This window comes from Calonectris borealis, chromosome 15 (genome assembly GCF_964195595.1).
Source record: "Calonectris borealis chromosome 15, bCalBor7.hap1.2, whole genome shotgun sequence".
In the NCBI taxonomy this organism is placed as follows: Eukaryota; Metazoa; Chordata; class Aves; order Procellariiformes; family Procellariidae; genus Calonectris; species Calonectris borealis.
This window is the reverse complement of record NC_134326.1, coordinates 13,922,485-13,943,896: the sequence shown is the minus strand read 5'-3', so window position 1 is coordinate 13,943,896 and position 21,412 is coordinate 13,922,485. Positions and strand designations below refer to the sequence as shown.

The 21,412-nt window shown below is 40.4% G+C and overlaps 1 protein-coding gene across 8 annotated transcripts in view; it reads left to right on the top strand.

Annotated features, from left to right (window-relative positions):
- EBF1 (EBF transcription factor 1) overlaps positions 1 to 21,412 on the top strand; it is a 291,394-nt gene that overhangs the window by 175,872 nt on the left and 94,110 nt on the right. For 4 of the 8 annotated variants that reach the window (XM_075164300.1, XM_075164298.1, XM_075164304.1 and 1 more), the window contains exons 7-8: positions 2,732 to 2,813; positions 10,736 to 10,853. In XM_075164300.1, coding sequence (XP_075020401.1) covers positions 2,732 to 2,813; positions 10,736 to 10,853 — 200 coding nt within the window. Of the gene's footprint in view, positions 1 to 2,731; positions 2,814 to 10,735; positions 10,878 to 21,412 lie in introns of all 8 variants that reach the window. The other 4 variants (XM_075164297.1, XM_075164296.1, XM_075164302.1 and 1 more) reach the window with 1 other exon arrangement.

Below are 21,412 nucleotides of genomic sequence, written 5' to 3'. Positions count from 1 at the left end.
GTCTTGAGAGTTCCTCTGAAAATACTGTTATTTTTTTAAGTTAATTTTTTTTCTGGAGTTGATTTAATTCAAAGGAAGTTTTGTTTGCTTGCTTGCTTGCCTGAGGTTTTTTGGTAGGTTTAAATAGATGAGCTTCATTTCTCCTGCAGTTTATTTTGGTGAAACTTCTGTAGAGTTTGGGGAAAATAGCACAGAGCAAATGGAGTTAGACTTTGAAACTTTGGGTTAGAGTTTGCAGACCCCAAAAGCCAACTCTTGTATTTCATAGTGATTTTCCAAGCTTTTGAGCTGACATGAGCTCAGACTTTTCAAGGGAAGGGAAGGCCCAGTGTTTCTCCAGAGAGCTTCATGAGGAGCTTTCCATCTCTTTCGGGGCCCTTGAGTCAACCTGCCAACCCCCATTGCCCAGCGCTCATGCGTGCTGTGCAAAGCCAGACCGGGAAGGTGCTTCCCACATTCGCATGGCTGACACTGCCTTTCAGCGCAGATATTTTTAACTATTCCATGTCCCAGCTCCGCTCGGGCCGAGGTGTTGCTCCAGGGCTGCAGCAGACCAGGCAGGAAGCTGCTGGGCTCGGCGCTTGGCAAAGCCACCAAAAATCCCCCGGCAAACCCGGGGCAGCACCAGCTTCTCCCCAAAGAGTAAGTGGCTGTGATAGGTTTTGCCACATAAGGGCCTGTTTGAGGCTGTGGGCACCAGCTGACAGGGATGTCTTTGCCTCCCAACAGATGGCTGGGCTTTTTATTTCAGCAAGCAATCTCGCACAGAGGGGTGGTCTCCAGATCCTGCCAGCATTTCGCATGACAGGGCCAGCTTAGGGCAAGAGGGATCTGATGTCCGTGCCCTTCATAGCTCATGAGCTAAATGACGAGCTGTTGACAGGAAAGCCATCATCTGAAGTGTAAGATCCTGAACTCTCCCCGCTTTTCGTTTTTCTTTGGCGGAGTTAATGCCCTATTTGCTTGTCTCTCAAAATCCATTCTGGCACAAGTACAAACCCTTGCCTAGTGGCAAGCAGTTGTCTGGATTCGAGATGCCAAGATTTGTGCTGACAGCTCCTTCTACACAATCTGAGTCAGGCTGTCACAGCTGGCCATTAGAGGCTTAAAAAGACACACACATGTACAACAAATAGCACCAACTTCCCGTTATTGAATATCAGAACCTGCTTGGTGAGAAAACATAATGGCTTACACTGCTCTTTATTTTAGTATAAACAAACACAGTGCCTCCAAACCTCTGTTCAAGTGTGGTGGCTGTTTATTTTATGTTGATTGCTTGCTCTTATTTAGGAGCACAGGTCTAGAAAGGACTTCCTGGGTCAGGAGATCCAGTCCTTGATACCTTGATAATCCCAAGCATCACATTTTATAATCCTCATTGCCTTACTTTTCTTTAATGAAAACAGTCCCTTGTAGTTTCAATTTGTCCTTGCAACTATTTGCCTCATATGATTTTTTGGTATGGAGAAACAAGCACCAAAACTTGCCTTGTTGAGGGGCGGCATCCCAACTAGAGCAGGGCAAAGAATGCTGCTCATCAAAAAGGGATTTTCTGAAGCTGTTTATCCTGCAGTTTTGCCTTTCTTGGTGGCAGTGTGTGCAAATTCTGCTGACCTAGCGTTCAGTTTGGGTGCTAAAAGATCGATGCTTGCAAAAGTTAACTTTCTGATTTAAAGTAAAACAGGATCAAACAATTCCCCGCCCCGTTTTTGTATATGGAAACAGGTCAGATTAGCTTCTGCTTAGTCAACTGATGGTTATTGCAAGTGTAATGCTGCTCTGTCTGGTTGTGCTAGGTTTTAAACTTGCTGTAGGATTAAATTTTGTATGGCTGAGCTTTAGTAGAACTTAGTCTGTAGTTTATTTTGGACAAAAGGTTGATAAACTTTGGCTCTCAGGGAGGAAACCTGGAATCTGAGACCCACTATTATTCATTGACTTGTCTTTATGAGTTTACAGTCCACTGATGCATAACACTAAAGGAAATATTTTCAGTGAAATGTTTGCTTTTTTCTTTGGCTTTGTAAAATGCAATGTCTTTTCTTAGAGATATATGTCAGGGTCATATAGCTACTTCAGTGAACTGTGTATGGTCAGGAAATAGACTGCACTGAAAATATTTCATTTTTCCGTGAAGTCAGTCTTTTAACCAAGGCTTCCCCCCTTCTCCTGTCAAGGTTTTGGTCTCCCACTAACCACTATTTGAGCATTAATTTTATGCACAAACTGGGTTTAATTGTGGAAGGGAGATTTCAACTGTATGGAACATTTTCAATATTTTTTTTTTTGTATTAAATCAAAATTTGCACACGACACCAAACTGGTAAAACAAAACCCTATTTATACATAAGGGAATTTTCTTGGCTGGCATTTTTCTGTCCTCGTTTTGCTGTGCTGAAATATATGTCTCTTACTTCCTTGCTGCTATGGATGGCACAGCGAGGCTGGCCATTTAGCGTGATAGAGGGACTGACTCTGCAAACTTTAATGGCTCTGACACAACAGATGTATTAACATAATGCTTGAATGTTTAAGACGTGCTTACACGTTTTGCTGGATTGGGGCCTATACAAGCTCTGCTCCCTCTTTGGATGGTCAGTGGGATGATTTGTCTGAGTTGGGAATAACTAATGTAAATAAGGCTTTGTTGGACCAAATGTGCAGATGTTACGTAGTACTACGACGCATTGTTTATAAGACGTTAATGTCCGTTTCTCTTTCTCCACAGGTTCTTCTTGAAGTTTTTCCTCAAATGTAACCAAAATTGCCTAAAAAATGCAGGAAACCCTCGAGACATGCGTCGATTCCAGGTCAGTCGGACACGCTTCCTCCTTTAAAAATCAGCAGCTGTTAGGGACAGAAGTACTTTGACCCAAACTAACCTAGTAATTCACTGGAAGATGCTAAAAACATAAGGTCACAGAATATTGCCTGAGGACTTCTTGTCATAGCAGAATTGGCAGGAAGTAGTTGGGTTTTCTTGCTCTGGACAGGAGAACTCTTGAAGATAATGGCATCTCCACGGGAAGTGAAAGCATGAAAAGGAAAAATCAAAATGAGCTCACTGTTGTTTTAGGTTATGGGGCTACCCTGCTCTGAGATATTCCCTTCTGCCTGGGGAACTATTTACCTTCATGTAAACACTAAGTGAGCACCATGTTTATTGGAAGGGGCAGCGGAGGGTATAAGAGCAAATAATAAAATCAGGCTTGTGACTACACTTTAGCAGTTATTCTTCAGCAGCATTAAAGACTCATAAACGTGCATCAAGGGGATGAAAGTCCATCCTGTACTCAGCACTTGGAAGAAACTACCATTGGGTGTATCTATCTTTCTTGGGATGTTTTGGGCTGGTATTTCCCCACTGTTGCAGCATGTGGCAGTGGGTCTTGGGAACTGTAGTATCAACAGAGCTTCAGATGGCCAAGGACATTTTTTTATGCCACACCTATGTCCACAACTACTTTTGGGATTAAGTATAGCACTGTCCCTTGGGAAGGTGGTCTGCACTTGCCTTCCTCAGTGCTGGCAGCAGTGGTGTGGTGGCAATGCTGAGAAATAGTTGCTCCAACCCCTTTATTGAAGATGTGGTCCTTTGACTGTGCCAATAATGCTTTACCTTAGTATGTGCTGAATAAAAATAAGGGGTAGAGAGCCAAAGGACCTTCCCTTTTGATGAGAGGAGTGTACACGGCCCAGGGAGAAAACCCTGATAGAGTCTGTCAGTGGGGATTTGCCTCAGGGCTCTGAGGAAGAAATAGGAGATTTGTCCCATAGACTACATCGGTCTCTGGAAGAAGACAACTCCAAAAAATGGCTGCTTTCTGCAGTAGCTCAGGACCTTGTTTGCTTCTTTTCCAGCATTGTCGCACTTAAATAAAAGTGCTAAATGCTATGTAAATGGCAATATTATTTATATGTAGAACATATGTCTTTTGTTGAACTGCTTAATTGCAACAATGCTGGAAGGCAGAAGGGTGTTATTTGCCCCTCTGAGCATAGAAATGCAGGAGTGAGGAGATGTGGCCGCAGGGATTAAATTAATCAGTATACAAGCTAGCATTAGCATGGCAGAGCCCTCAGCTTCTCACCCCACACTCCTCCCTCCGTCACATTTCTCCTGTGATTTGAGAGGGCATTATCACTGAAGGAGAAAGCAGAAAAAGGACTCTCACCAGCACAGGGATTTAGGCCAAGGAGTCACCCCTGGGGCCTGTCAGAGCTTGCTTCACAACATGTACACTCTGCTGGGTTTGTGCTCGTCCAGGCTCGAGGCTGATTTTCGTATGGTAATGCCTTTGCCTTCTCTCAGAACAGCAATCAGGAGCCTGTGTCGGCGAGTAGGTAGGACATAGGAAAGGTTGTTGATCTCTTGACTTGTAAAGACATTCTGTCATACAGACCTAGCTTCACAGCAGTTGAGCTTTCCGTGTGTAAACAGAGACTGCTTAATTACACAGGTCATGTCAATTAGTGTGACCTTAGCATTTTCAAGAAATTAATCACTTTCAGCCGAGCGAACCACTCATACTATAATACAGGGTGGTATTGAAGCTTGCAGCATTCTGTTAAGTGCCCAGGCTTATTGTTTTACAATAGCTGCTTTTATTCCTTTTCTTTTCTTTTTTTTTTTTTTTTCTTAAATTTTGAACTTGTTGCTCTTTTGGCAATAGACTTCTTTAAATAAAACAGCCAGACTCTACAGAGTCCAGGCTTCATTTACCATTTCTTAGGGTGAAAAGGACCAAGCATACACACCGTATCTCAATGATATGATGCACCTAGATGTTTGAGACAATGTTGTACAGGAACCAAGTGAAATCTGGGCCCCTGGGAAGTCAGTGGAGGGTTTGCTATCAGCTGCCTTTGAAACATCGCCAGTGACTTACAAGGTCTCTAACAGTTATGTCAAAGTTCTGGTTAAAAACCATGAGAGTAAGATACTTTCTAAATAGTAGCATACTATTTTTACACAAAAAAAAATGGAGACTTTCCCTTCCTTTACTTCATTCTCCTATCTGTGCTGGACTGTTAAGCTGCCCAGAGATTTGTCCATCTTTTGGCCATCTCATTCATCAGTCCCCAAAAGTTGCTAGGAGTTATTAGAACGCAGATTTTGGTGGGAGAAACAGCGAAGGGCCAGGGACACGAGTCTTGGACTAAGGACAGGCTCTGTGGAAAATTTCCTTTCTTAGTAGTTTTTGTTTTTTTTTTCCTGCAGCAGGGAATTGTCTGATTATCATATCGTGTAAGAGAGATTAAGAAAATACAGGGAAGAGGCAGAGTATGTGTTGATTCAGGCGACCTGTGTGTGAAACTTCATTCAGACTCACATATAGAAATGAATTAGGAAGTTTTGTCCTGAACTTTGCATGCCAGTATAGTAGTGTAATAAGCCTAACATAAAAGCAGTTATGGGCCTGGAAGGAAATACATTTCTCTGCATGTCTGAGATGTCCAGGCATGTGACAACTGGAGTGGTGTCAAGTGCCAGCAAAAGTGTGTGCTGGAGCAGTGCTGGTCCTGGCTGTGCCAGTTGTGTCTCTGTTAGCAGAAGGAGACGGTCAGAGAGGAGGAATCAAGTACTGTGCAGGAACTCAAGACAGTTCAGTTGAGTGTTCAACTATGCTACAGACTCCCTGCTTGTCCTTAAGAAAAGAATTTCATCTCTGTGTTTCATCAGCCCAATTGCCTAAAACATTTGGTGATATCATGTAGTGTCCCCTTTGTCCAACCTTGCCTTTTTATTCCAGAAACCCTATGGGGCAGATGCTCAGTCTGGTTTTGCATTCTTCATAACAATAAGTCATCAGTCTTGGTAGGATGGGCTGTAGAGCTCCAATTAGTGGTAGTAGTAATAATAATACTAAGTAGATGGTATCGTGGGTGAACTCTGCTCAAATTTTCTTTTGCAGCACTAAAAACTCATTCATACAACCTAAACAGTTTTGTATGTTATTGTAATTAATGAAACCCAGGTGCCCTAGTTATCTTGCTGTTCTTGTTTTAGCATAACTGCTTGCAAACTGACACATGTCAAGTTTTAATTTAGAGGAAACTTTTCAGACTGAGTCACTGCATAAAACCCCAAACATTCATTTATTATGAAAACCTTGAAAGTCACTTAGAAATTGCCATGCTGTTTGATTCTATTACCACAACCTCTTCCTCAGCCTAGGCTGCTAGTTTGCCTCCATGGGACGCTGCCACTCATGTTTGAATTGAAGCCACTTGTGTCTTATTGCAAATTTGCATAAGAGACAGAGATGATGCCTCATGAATCCCAGATAATGGAATTTGGACATGCAAGGCTCCATCCCCAGAGAAGGGAAAAGCAAAAAAAAAAAAAAAGCTGAAAAATAGCAGTGAGAGCTGTGGCCCAATTCAACAAGGTAATTAAGCGCGTGGCCTGTCCTCGAGCACGTGAGCAAAATTGCTGAATGTATTGTACTTATGTGCTTTAAGTTAGGCACCTTTTTAAGTGTCTTGTTAAATCGAGAGTGATTTTTAGTTACTAGAATAAAGAAGTCAACACACTGTAGGAAGAGGTCACCAAGTGCTGATGAAAATAAAGATGTTGCTCAAGCCATTTCTGCATAGCTTTCAAAGAGCAGCAAACCCAGGAGTTACAGGTTTAACACTAATGACACACTTCAAACCTGGAAATCATCTTAATCAGATTTTCTCTGCCTTTGCCACTGCATATTTGGGACATCGCAAAAATATCAGATCCCTCACCATACATCGGAGAAAATTAAAAGCACAAGGAACATGCTATGTCTTAATCAGTTAGCAAAGCTTAATGGGCTGTGGTTAAAAATGAGGAGTCATGCAATGCTTAATTTTGATATATTAGGTGAGGTACTATAACAAATAAACAGGCCGAGTGCTAAACGTGGATAAATAGCTTGATCTCCAGGCTCCTGGTCTCTGAATTTTTTTTTTTAAACTAAGCTCCAAAGTATTCACAAACTGAACTATTTAATGGCAGGCAGAATAATACACAGAGCCATGGTACGTTAATGCAGTCGGTAGTGCCAACTTCATTGAAGAAAGTTGTAAACTGATGTGTTTCTTTCATACCTCTGTCTCCCCTGGTGTTGATACAGGATTTAAATTCAAAATCTATGAAGGGCTAAAGCTAAAGCTCAAAATCATTTTCCATGTTTGCCTGTCCCAAATTAAAACTGTGTTTTGTTGACAAAATTTGGAAAGGTTTGAGATTTGGCAGGCCTGGTTGTCCCTGTGCTTACATTAATGTGTCAGCACCTCATTAATCATTTATTAAACTGTAGTGTGCCTTTCCCTCTTGCTATGGTCTGTGTTTTAGGATGCCTCAGTGCCCATTCCACATATACTTTGGCTCTCCCCTCCCCCTAATTTTATGATTTCTCCACAAATTAGTTTTAGCATGTGCTTTAACTTGAACATATCCCAGTCGTTTCAAAATCAAAATGAGGAGAGTGTAGTATTTTTTTAGATTAAAAAATATGAGTAGAACTTGTAAGTATGTAAGTGCTGTGTAGCATTCCAAGTATGTAACTGTGGCACACAATATTCAAGGTGTGTTTTTTCTCTGTTAATAATTAGGGGCATTAATATTTCGTTAGTGCAGTGTATGTTCGGTATTCCTCTATTAATGAGATTTTGCATTTAAAGAATTAAGCAGTAAGCGTGTGCTGCTTCTTACAGGTGCACTGTGAATAATCTTTTTTTTTCAGACAGATACATAAAGTAACCACTTTTTTTTCTGCATTTCCTGAGACTGGAAACAGTTTCTCTTGGGGATTCCTTTTATAGTTTCTTCTGCTAACGACACTGAAGAACCACACCAATGTGGTCTCTTTGTAGTAAATCAAACTCTCTGTTCAGGAGGTAGGTAGGAAGACACTGTTAAGTAATTCAAAATACGTTGCATCAACAGTTTTGGAAACCTGAGGGGGGGAAATTAAATGTAGATTTACTCACATAAAACTGACCTCACTAGGATTGTTTCCTCGAGTTCTTCCCTAGAAAGGTGCATGTATAAAGACAGCTACTTATATATACGTTTTTCACAGGCTTGAGACCTAACTTGCCATTATTACTCTTGACCTGTTATTTTTCTGGAATCTTATCTCTAGAAACGTTCAAAAGTTTGGGTTTCAGCACAGGATTGATCAGCTTCAGTGGGAAATCTGTGTGTACCTATATGGTTTTAGGATTGGGGAAAATATTTTATATTGTAGCCATTGTTATTAATTGTAATAGTGTTAATTTTCATATGCATCTAAGCAGACCCATAGAAAAAGATAAGGAGCTGGCATAAATCATGGAGCTGTGACAGGCAATGCCAGCTAAGGATTTGGCTCAAAATCCCAGTTGCAAAGAATTTACAATGGTTGCAAGTGCACAAATAAGATTGCAAACCCTGAGCCACTTACTATAAGATCATATTTTATTGAAAATATCATAAACTTTATTCTATCCCTCAGGAATGCAATGGATAAATTACTTTTGAAATCCCTTTTGGAATTTTATATATAGGGCTTGGGGTTTTTTTCCCTTAGTTTGATTTCAGAAAAACTTACCTACAGTGTTTGGTGCTTTCTTCTTCCCAAATTTCCATCTGTAAGAGCTTTTGAATCATTTATTCTGTATTTTAATATCTTTCACTTAAAACACACACAAAAATCTATTGCCTGGAATACCATTCTGAGGGACGGTTTTAGAATCCTTTAGATGTAAACTATTCTCTTTTGTATTCCTCTTTTTAAAGACAAAGACTTCGGGATTAGCTATGAGCAATTTCGTAGTTTTGCTTACTTTATATTTTTGAGCATTTTAATCGGTGGTCAGAAATAGATGCAATAATTTTTCTTTAACTTTTGGGGTTTTTAGATCCAATTCAAGTGATGAAATTGAATTGTTGTAAGCGATCCTTTAAGTGTCCCCATTTGACCAACTTTGAGAGGCAGCAGCTTCCTGAGAGAGTTGAAGCAATGTTTGCCAATCCTTGTAAAGCATTTCACCTCTTCAGAGGCTAAAGCCTCTCAAAACCAAGAACAATTAAAGCGAGAGCCTTTCAAAGCAACTGGGGAATTCAGCAAAATAAATCAGAAATCCTCTGCTGTGGCTCTGGAGGCTTGCCTCATTATAAGAGCAGATCTATTAGCCCCCTTGCCATTGTCTTTCATTTCTCAAGTGAGGTGATTCTAATTAAATTAATCTGCATGTCAATCTATCGGTGATCAATCAAAAGGGCTGAGGTCCCCCTTTGCGGCAGTGTGCTTGCGGCTGACAGGGGCTGATAATGGAGGAAGAAATAAACTGTCGAGCAAAGTTAATTAGTCAACATAATAGGTGGATTAAACAGGAGCTGCTGATTGCTGTTTCACATGTCGAAGCATGAGGTGGGAGCTGAAACTGCAATTAACAGACAATTATTATATTTGGTTGTAAGAGGTCGCATGAATAAACATATCTCTGTGGGTTTCAGTTTTTAATCCCTTTCCCTGTTTAATGTAAGGAGAAGTGTAGGTCATTTCTTCTTATTGTTTTAGTTGAAGTTCTCGAAGGCGATGCGTGCTCCTGGCAAACCAGCAGCCAGCTGAAGGCCAAATCTTTGGCTGGGATAAAACCCTGGGAATGCTGTACTTTGTTGGGAAAAGGCTGTGGTAGGGGTCTGCTGAATGAAAGCCAGGGAGGCTTGGGAGGTCACTTGGTCTGAGGGGGGTGGGAGGAGACCCGGTGTGATGAGCTCGCAGCTCTGCCAGGCACTTGCCCCATGCATCTCCCCCTTTCCTCCATGATGGTTTGTGGCTTGGGTGCCCTCAGCCTGAACAGGGATTTCCTATAGGAGGGTGCCTGCTGAGCCTCAAGGTTGAGAGGTCCCTTTGGACACCTCTGAGCAGTTGGGTCGTCTTCTTCAAGTGGACCCAACACTTACCTATTTGCCCCTGCTGGGTTGGCTCCTCTCCCACCCTGGGCTGCTCTGGGGAGCAGAAGTGTCAGATCCTGCCTCCAGGGCAGAGCTTCTCTGTCTCCCTTCCCTTGCCTCAAACCAAATCCCAGGTGTTGACATTGAGATAAGTTGAGAAATACAAATAATTCTAACGCTGCATGAATAGGGTTGTGTTCTCCAGATCAAGACCCCACTGTCAAACGTGTGTGTGTACACAAACATACCTATATGTAGTCCCTGAGATAGGGCTCGGGAGAAATTTGGGCAAGTTCAACAGCCTGTAGTGACTGTACTAAGGGGAGAGCAGTAGAGAATGGTGGGGGGAGGCATGCAACAACTCACATTGCAACTACACAAAATACACTTTTGTTTTCTTTTATTCTGAATCGATTCTCATTTGCAATGTCAACAGCTCTATCTACTTCAGCATGGAAACTGGAGAATAATTTAGGGTGAAACACAGCTGCCCTTGTATATAGGGCAAAAAATACTTAATAAAGATCTTCTTGTTAAAATGATGGTTAACAGTGTGCCGTCTGCCATGCAGTTACAAACTCTGCAATTTAACTTAAAACTGCATCAAAAGCTTGTGATGCCAAAGACCCACTCATCAATAGCGTCTCTTGTTAAATTTGTACAGCATAAGCACCAGTTATTATGCGAAATAGCTATGCAATTTTCTACAGCTCCCAGCTGTTATTTATTTAACTGAGTTTATTACACTCTGTGCTTCTTAAAAAACATACATATATATCCAAATTTTCCTCCATTTTGCTCTTGTGCTTGCAGGTTGTGGTGTCTACAACAGTCAATGTTGATGGCCATGTGTTGGCAGTGTCGGACAATATGTTTGTACACAACAATTCCAAGCACGGGCGGAGAGCTCGAAGACTTGATCCCTCGGAAGGTACGCCTTCTTATCTGGAACATGGTAGGCATATCATTTTCATTGGTTGGCATTGCTACTTTAAATGTGGATTTATTTGGTTTGTGTCTCTGGCTACTGGTTTCAAATTGTCCTGTAACAGTTTATACCTTTGGGACTGGATATTTTAAAGAAACTGGCCTCCAGACCAAAGGGGGAATTTTTCAAGTAGGTCAGCACTAAATGTAGTGAAATGACAAACCAGTAGGTAAACATGAGTGTAGAGTCTGTCCTGTGTATCGGTGAAGTGCGGTGATTTCTTTTTTTTTTTTTGGTTGCATCTATTCAGCACCCAAAATTGGAGACTGATCTTTTCCAAATTGCCTTGATTTTTGACTGTTGCATATTTTCTGAAGTGCTCAGCACCCAAATTTTGGATTGGATTTCTTCTATCTATAGAGTGCTGAGCTCTCTAGGAGATCCAGCTGTTCCTTTGAATTGCCCTAAATGAAAGCAGAGCCCTTTTGGAAATCCATCTGCTTACTCAAGCCATGGATGAATGTTCTCTTCTGGCTCCAGCTGTGCCAGCTGAGGAAGTTGCTCTTCCCTGCATGCCACAGCTGCTTGTCTCTCCTCCCTGCTGCAGGCTATTCTCCACCATGGACATGCCAGCTAAGATGGTTGTCTGATTGCTCCCTAGTCTCCTTCAGTCCAAAGAAGTTCATTTGAGTTAAACCGTTTAAGTAATAACTCTTTGCCAATCTAGCTTATTTTGCTGAAATGATTGAAGGAGAAATGGTGCAAGGCAATTTATCTGGCATTTCTGAAAGGACAGTAAACCCCAGCAAGGGTGGGATGGGGGCACATGGCTGGAAGCAGCCTGGGGGACAGTAATCTTTTCTGTAAGATCAGCTGGTCCTGGAAGAGAACATCTGCTGGTGACTGTAGGTGTTTAAAATGGGAGTTGTTGAGTGCAAATGTACTTTGAAAAATCTGGATTTGATTAATGTTTTGTTTTGCTCTTTGTCCTCAAAGTTGATGACTACTACTGAAAAACAAAACAAAAACAGAGGGGATTTCACTCCCCTCTCCCTGTTCCAGCTTGGTAGAATAGCTCTTTGTCATCAAAGCTGTTTGTAATCCTAAATTCAATAGGTGCTTGCTCCCTCTAAGACATGTGTACCCTCAGCTTCCATTGAAATAGTGGAGTGTAGAAGGCACCAGTCCTTTATGCTGGTTTGTCTCACAAATATTTGCCAAGAATCTGATGAATAATTAAATAGATTTTTCCAAAAAGTTTGCAGAAACCAGATAAAATTTTCTATGGGAAAGCGAATGCCACTCAGAAATATATTAACTAGATATGTTAAAAGAAATTATTGATATGGAGAAATGGGCAAATGTGAGGGATTCTACTACTCAGTGGATTTCTGTGGAAATAGCTTTCTATTCTGTTTATGCTTTCAGGCATCAGTCCTGCAAGCACTTATGCATGTATTTAAGATTATGTGCACATATGGTCCTGTTGGGATCAATGAGGCTTCTTGTGTCACTAAAGTTGAGGGTATTGATAAGTGTTTGCAGAATTGGGTCTGTAGTTCACACTTACTAACCTAAAATTCTTAGCTCAGCAGCGTTTCTCATTATATAAACATAACTTACATCTGTATTTATTTAGCTCTAACTTTTTATGTAGGCTATGAGCCATTTTCAGCCATAATTCATGTTATAGAATTTTTTTTCATCCTGCCAACAACCTAATTTAATAAACAAACCACTGTCATAATTTTTGCTGAATTTTTGTAAGGAATGTACGAACTCTGTCTTTATTAATTAGCAGAAGGCAGAACATTACAAAAGGAAACTTCTCTCTGTTCAACTTTGTAATCTTTCCATTAAGTCTAGTCTTTCAAAAACACGCTCTTATTTTTTACTTATATTCCTACTAAGTAGATGCCATCTTTTCTTTTTTTTTTTCTTTTTTTTTTCTTTTTTTTTTTTTTCCTTTTCCCATTGCAGTCTTCTCAGTGCATGCTTTTGGTCAAGGCAGTACTTACTTTCTCATACATAAACGTTCTTATTCGCATGCATGGTGTAATAGCATCTCATTTTACCACAGCTATCGTTCCCACTCCTACTACCTGAGGGATTCTGTTAGCAAAAAGAAACAAAAAAGGATAATGCTATGCCTACATACCTACACAAACCCTAGTTACTGTGCTAACATTAAAAGTCAACATCTGCAAAATACGTCCATGTGTACATTTTGTGGGAAAGGTGATTTTTCTAATCTACTTTCTCAGGCACCTCTCAAGCAACCTCATAAAGCAACCGCTAGTAAATTCTTTTGAATAGCAACCTCCACACTACAAAATTGCACTCTTCCCAAAGGCTTGGTGAAGCCTTTCTTTTTAACGTAAATCCTTCAATCCAGCTCAGGAATTCTATGCACATTTGGGTCCAAGAGACAGGGGGGGGAAAAAGAAATAAATCCAGTAACTGTTTTAAATGTAAGTATTAGATGTCTAAAACACTTAACTGAATGAAAAAAAAATAGGAAAATTCTCAACTGGGCTTAATGCTGTTGAATTTTGGGCAACCACCATGAACCTTAGACCCGTTGGAACAGATGACAGTTTCCTTCACTGAAATTAATTTTTACTTTTATTTTGAATCCCGAAGTATATTATTTTTCTTTAGTTTTGGAATTTTTATCTTGGATAATATCTTCAAGTGTAAGTAGCAGAGACAGTTTGTTCACCTTTCCTCTTCTTTCCAGCTTTTCTGCCTCCCTCACGAGGAGGGCAGATCGACCTGAACAGTATCTGTAAATGGTGAAATGGGAAGCTAACATAGTCATGGCTAGTTTGTCTTTGGTTTATTGCTCTGGTGAGCAATGTCTGATCATAGGTTTTTAAATGCTGGGATACCTATAATATGCCCGTGGCCAAATGTATTCCTGTGTACTTTTCTAGATGTTTAACTCTTTAACACAAATATCCGATTGCAATAGAGATGAATGCCTGACTGTGTGAGGGGAAAGCGGAGAAGGGATGTAGCGAGAAGGTGTGCTGGTTGCCTAGTTTAGTTAGACAATATCCAGATTATTTTTCCTTACAAAGTTGTGTTGGGACATGCTGCTCTTAAACATGTAGTTGCAGTTTATGTGACACCTAAAAGAGACTTTGAGTGCCAAAAGCTGGAAAGAAAACTTTACCTCCTGAGCCACTCAGGAGCCTGGTGTCTCCACATTCGGGTTTTACCATCTCATTAGCAGGTAGCCTGGATTATTTTTGGGACATCCAACACATTTCTATTTATATCTTGCTTGTCAGACAGTAAAATGAAAGTTCCTTTTCGTAGCTCGTCTCTCTGAACATAACTAGGAATCCAGATCATGGTTTTGTATCCACACACTGTCCTCCTTGAAACCAGCAGATTAAGCAGCTCGTATTTCAAATAAATATATCTATTTTTCAAAAGTAATAGCTGGCAGAGGCCAATTATTTCATACATCTCTGTGTGGTATAAATAGGGTAAGCCACAGTAATCTGTGGTTTTCAATAATTATCACTTTTTCATTCACAAATAGTTGGATCCTCACTTGTTTTATATTTATGGTAAACCGGAAAGCCGGTGTGGTTGACCTTTCTAAATTGTACATATATAGTAAGATGTATAGTGAAGAGCCAATAGGCCCCAACCAGTAGAATATATTTCAGCTTGTAGTTCATCCCAGGGTGTCAATTTTAAAAGCAAAATCTTTCCAATGCAATTTAAGTGACTAGCTTATGGAAGGGGGGAATTCTGACAGGGTTTGCAACAACCCTTTTCAAGTTTACCAGCATGAAGTCCACCGCTGCAGATGTCTGCAAAGTTTCCAGTTAAAACTCTCATATCACTGCAAAGTAAAAATTCTTTTTTCCCCCAAATCTTTGAATGGCTTTACAAGAATGTAAAGCCAATTGCAGCATCAGTTTCTCTATTATTTTTTCTCACTGGCTGAATGCAATGCCCTCGAAAAATGATAGTCCCCGAGACCCTGTCAATTTGCATGCTCTAACACTTTATTATCTAATGATCTAATATGCAACAAGGCAAAGAGGGGGTGCTTATCACCCTGACAGGATACCTAAGAGAAGTGACTAAATTACTTTATGTACCATTAGCGCTAGCTGCCACGGTGAACTCACTGTGAGCATTTATGCAAATATTCCTGAATACATTCAAGTGGCCTTGTCAGGAAGACGACTGACAAGCAGCTTAAATGCTTGGGTTTTTAAAGGGACAGTTTTATTTCTTTTTCTTTTCCTTCCTCCTCCTCCTCCTCCCCCTCCTCCTCCATAGGAGAGCGCTGAAGAATTAGGTGATGGTGAGGTTTGCTGGCAATTTGGTTCTGTGTTAGCTCAACAGCAGCAAATGATGAAAGATGCAGGGTAGAAATAGGGACAAATTATAAGACATGATGTCAGAATTTGAAGATGGAAGTAGATGGTTTCTAAAGCAATGTCCTGCCACTATTTTAATATGAGATATACATAAATCTGTGTGTGTGTGTATATACCTAAAATAGGCCATTATATAGCAAAACCATTATTAGTGGTTGCCTTATACTGGAAATGATAGTGCGTGGCTGGTTTATTTGATAACTCTATTGTGGTACCTGAGACAGTGAAGCTTTTACAATGTTGTTTTAGTTCATGATAGTAAATGAGTGATTCAGACCGTTTGCTGTCTGCAGATGCAACACCTCCTACAGTAAATGATGAATAGTAGTTGCTGTGCCTCAGCTGGGTACGTCAGGTAGATCCTCTCATTAGCAGTGGGGCATTTAAAGAGCTTTTCTTGCCAATCCTGCCCATCCTGGGCAATCTGAGAGCCCATAATCACCACAGTAGGCACATTCACAGATTTTTCCACTAAATCTTTAGATTTGAAAGCAAAAATAATTGCTAGGCTGTGTCTTAGTTGATTAGATATTTTCTATTTAGGTTAATAAAAAGGAAAATTTTTCCCCACTTTACAAACTATTTTGAGAGGATAATCTTTAAAATAAAGCTTTGAGACTGACTGCCTTTAAGTATCATTGTTATCTGGTCTGACTGTAACAGAATTGTTGAGAACAGTCATTGTATACCTTGAATTTAGCTGCATGTGCTGGGCGCACCATCCTGAGAGATGCTCAGAAATCTGACTTAGTGACCTAGTTCTTGTGCTGTAAGTGGCTTTGCGACAACATTAACCACTACATTTTTGGCGGTGTGGAGAGTCATGAAGAGGATGTCCCTACCAGCTCCATTTTAACCATTTCAACCCTGAATGCCTTGGTGTTGCATGTGTCCATGCTAGTTGATGAAATTGTTAATACAAGAGAGTATACTGACTGAAGCAAAAAATATTTGCAAGTTAACAAAGGTTAATCTTCAAAACTTGACACATTTTACCCTCAGATACAGGTTCTGAACCTATACCCTTAGGTATAGGTTCAGATTCTTAATCAAAGTTAGGGACTACTGCATTCGCAAACTGGCCAGGTTTAAACAAAGAAACTTTAATGTTTGACTTGTTTCATCTATGGGTGGAAGCACCTGTTATATCTTAGTGCTTCACTTAAGAATGTTTTCATGATTATGTGAAAAATATAAACACACAAGCTTTTTCTGCACCATATCATTCCATATAGAGAAATGCAGTGGGCTTGATTTATTATTTAGAAGGGAAATATTGATAAAAAATATTAGGATTCTACCACTCTACTTGAGGGGATCTTGTATGTTATTCTGAGTTAGGTCTGCTTTCTAATTTATTTTCTATGAGGGAAGAATACCTAGGGTTGTTGGACATCTCTATGCATACACAAGGGAAAAAATGTGACTTTCAGAACATTGCACAACATGGATAGTAATAACAGTAAGTGAGCCTTGATATACTGAAGGATTGCAAAACTTCAAGCTGGAAATCGTTTTCTCTACTTTTGCCAAGTTGTCTTTTTCATATCGGTTCCTTCATAAATGCAGTGACTCATAAATTCAGGCAATTTTTTACATAATGGCTTGTTATGTGTTCTTGGAGCTTGACCTCATCGAGCGTATAATATTAACCTCTTTGCTGCCCTGTGGACTTACTGTATGTTTCTAATATAAGTGAGCACACCAGGACTGGATTAGTCCAGTATGTGTACTCAGATGGAACTAGAGCCAGAGCATTTGTCCCTCATGGCCAGAAAGTTAAGGTGCTTCACTTGAGAGAATTTGTAGATAAAGACTCCAATATGATCTCAACAAGATTTTAACTCTGGGGACCATTGAAGTAAGTTGCCACAACTGTGGCAGGTTCTCTGCAGGTTGCAAATGTTAAGTCAGGACGTGGTATCTTCCTAAAAAGTATACGGCAGGTCAGGGGGAGGTTAAGGGTTTGAGTAATTCCTCACCCAGGAGTTGCTGGGTGAGGTTCTCTGGTGGGTGCTATGCAGGATGTCAGGCTGTGTGATCGAAATGGTCCCTTCAGGAATAAAATCTTGGGATCCATCAGGTTAGCAAAACACAGTAGAGCTCAGATTCGTACAGCTGCAATTTAGGTAGCCAAAACTGTGTTAACTAAATTATGCCCCACTGTATTATGCTGATGTCTTTTTTTAATCTTCACCAGAGCAAAGTAGCTGTCTGCAGGCCCAGACCCCTGCTTCCTCTTTGGATATTACTGAGAATTTCACAAGAACTAGGTGGGTGGGTAGATGGAGCTGCCCTTCTCAGAACCGGTCACAGCAAACGGAAAGCAGAAAATCTTCTGTTTCTATTTGTCTAGGTCATAAATCAGCCATTAAGGAGAGGTACTCAAAAGCTTAGAATATCTGACTGCAGCAATTTTGATCTTTCAAAATTTAGTTTTAGCCTGAGACTAAATGAAAACAAGATTTAAATGATTTTCTGGGAGGTGGATTTTTAATTGTCGATTTGGGCGAGGAGGTTCCAGAATTTCAGTTCTGTGTAGGTATTTCATGAAGTTGGAGGTTTGAGTTTGTGATTTTTTTCATTATTTAAACATTATTTCATAACATATATGCACTAACAGTGCTGCCGCCATGTCGCAGGAGACTTAAGAGATACCATTTGAAGTATTCCACTCTTTAATAAAAAGGATTGCTGTTACATAATGTCCATGGAAATACCTCCTGAAAAGTCAAGTTTGGGTACTTCAATTACCACAGTTAGAAGATTCCTGCTTGACAGTCACTTATCAGGGATCTAGTGTCATGACTAACTGAAAAAGGAAAAAATGCTACAACGGAAGCGGGAGACACCTTGATTTTAAAAAGATAGGGTGTGGCAGTTTCTACCCATGAGCAGCTGCCCTTTATGTTTTGCAAATAAATGAAAAATAAAACAGCCCTTCCCCTGGAATATCTAAACGATGTCAAGCTGTGATGTGTTGCTACTCTCTATTGCTACGAGGATGTCATGAATTCATGGAAAAATAGTACCTGGATGAAGATAGAGCGCATTTTGTGAATTTCCCAGAGGAGCTTTCAGAACTATGCTCCCAAAATTGCAAAAAGAAGAAAACATGGGGAAAACTGCCATTAAAATTTGATACAGGTTTGTGTGAAAAAAACCTGTTTTGTTACAGCAAACAGATAAGGGAGAGAAGTTCAGATGGAAATTCTCCAACCACCATGAGAGTTGACTCTTATTTAGAGAGTTAGACCAACCACTTTCTGAAGGTTTGAGGTTTCTCTCCAGACCTCAGAGGAATTGGAGTACAGTTATGCAAGTAGAAAAACCTTAGCTACTCTGTTTGGCAGAAAATTCACAGCTACCAGTACAGGAGAACATTCACTAGCACTCTAATAGGCAATGAATATTCATAGATAATGAGCATTCATTACATTTCAATTTGCTTTGCTGGCCACCATGTCACTAATACAATGGCAACATAGGGGAGAAGAATGATATTAGGATTAGAGAAATGTTTGAGAGATACTGCACCATATGGCAGTGAAGTTTTGCCAGACGTTGTTTTTCCAACCTTCCAAAATGTGCACACCAGCAAATGACAAAACATTATATTATTGTAATATGATTAATATTATTTCTGAACAAATTCATCTAACTTAGCTTTTTTATTATAGGATACCTTTATGTTATGTTGGGAAAAGATGTTTTTTCACTCCAGTCCCCTGCTGATTTGGGCAAAGTACAAAGGAAAAGGATTTTGTGAATTGTGGTTTGTAAATGAAGGCCAAGAACTAGTGATTTTTTGAGAACTCATCTGGATGTCGTAAAAGGTCACGATTATCAAAGAATGGTGTGTTCACAGCAGTTTGCAGGTATCTGGACACTTCCAAATGTTTCATGTTAGGTACTCCAGTATTTAAATACCCCAAAGCAATTGGTGATTATGAAAGGTCTCTGTTCCCATGGAACTTATATCCAAAGCTGTGAGCTGAGTGCTAACAATCTCAGGATTAAAGTTTTGTTTAGATGAAAATTTTCCACCAAATTGTCATTTAGAATATTCTGATTAGAAAACTTCACAAATAATGAACTCGGTATTTTTTGCAGCTCAGGCTGCACATCATCTCATTGAATTGAGAGAAGGCTGGTGTGAGCATTCAGGTCTCTCTCTTACTGTCCATTGCAGGGTGCCTGCCAAGTGTTTCCCCAGCAAAATGAGTATTTGACAAAGCTCCTCCACATCCGAGGAAATGAGTTAATAGCATAAACCAGGAAATTCATGCAGAAAATGGAACCCACCAGGGTGGGATGTTTGGAGTCCTTATTCTAATCTGGGTTGCCATCTGAAAATTATTAATGTTAGTAGTAAAGAATAAAAATAAACTACTAATAATTAATATTGGAATGGAGACAGGCTTTGTGTTTGGCCCAAATCCAGAATACAGGATTTTCAGGAGTGCATGGCATTGCAAAAAGTGTGCTTTCATTAAAGCCAGTAGTACAACTTCATAAAGTGTTTTTTAAAATCCTAGCCCAAACTGTTTGCTGAGCATAACCAGAAAGCTTTGTGTGTCACAATTAGTCCTTTCTGTTTCCCACCTTCATTCCATGAATTTATAGTTCTTTTTGTGACAAAACAAAACTTTAGCGTGAAAGTGACTGTAATATAAGCAGTGCTGGTCTATGACCTCATTGAGTGAAGCGAATAGGGTTAGGAAGTTTATTAAAAAGATCAAGAATAAAGTTTTATAAAAAACTTGTCTGAAATTTAGCAGTTTAAATTTATTTCTCAAAAGTAATTCAAACATTTAGATCTGCAAGTTAAGGCACAAGGGCCACTGTGAGATGCTTAATGAGATACTGTCCTTCATGAAGTGGATGTTTAGGACTTTCTGAACTTCTGATCCATTTTTGTGAGTAAAGTGGTCACCCAAAAGTGTGGGTACCCCAAAGCAATCTTTTTGGAAATTCTTGGACCTAAAGCCAAACTTTCAAAGCAGGTAGGTGCTCAGTGGGATTTTTAAAACACTGGCCACAGAATTTCTATGCCTGTCTGCCAGGTACTTTGAAAATTCCAGTAGGTGCTTCCTGGAACCACTGGATAGCTGGGTGCTTCCAAAAATCTGGTCCCAAATGCTGCAGGAACCTGTGTGCTTTTTACTGTACTACTGTTGAAGTGCCTGTTAGCAATGGGAGTATATGGAAAATCAAAATTAATTATATTTGGTTAATACCATATCATTATGGTTTTGTAGGAAGTCTCTCAGAGGTTCTGAATCTATCCCATGAAAAAGCAAAGTGTGTTTCCCGCAGAGCTCCCTTTCGGGTTGTGAAATGGCAGCAGACGTGCTAGATCTCTTCTGCTGTTGGAGACTGAACAGACAGCTTGTGTTGCTGTTCGCTGAAAACCCGGGCTTGCATATGGAATTCATAGGTTTGGTGTTACCTGATCCATGCTGAGAGGGAAGGCCAGCACTCGGAGGTAAATTGCAGGCCTGACCGCAATGCTGCTCATCTTTCCAGCTGCAGCTTTAGTTTGTGGCTTGGGGTTTGAGGTCACAGCGCTTTGCCGCAGTACGTTCAGGTGGGAGCATCGCTCACCTTCCTGGGCTCTTTGAAGAGATGAAGAGAGGGAAAAAAATATTTCTGACCAAGTTTGGCTCTCTGAGGTACCGAAAGGTAAAGCAACTCTGATTAGGGGCCCTTTGGGGAAAATTATCCCTTTCCTGGGATTGTGACCTTGAAGGCGATGGCGAGTGCTGCCTCCCCATTCAGCCCTGAGTCTGAGCAGAGGTGCCTGCTGGCAAGCCCAGAGTCAGGTGCCTGTTCAATATCAGCTGCCAAATATTTTTTATGGGGTTGCTTCTGGCTGCTTCCTACCTTTGATATCGTCTTGCTGAGGTCCCTTGGTACTTTCGCGAGCCAGGGTGGAACTCCCGGGTCTCCAGGCTTCCAGAGATGTCTGCCCATCTCTGCTAATTGTACAGTGGAAAGGGGATCCTAATTTAGGCAGACTGACTCACCAGCCAGAGCTGGAGTCTGACTTTTTACAGGCTGCAATGCCTTAGGTAGGTGGTCTGAATATGGCCCTAAGTAAATAAATAAAAACATAGCATGACTTTATCAGACACATTGAAAGAACAACTT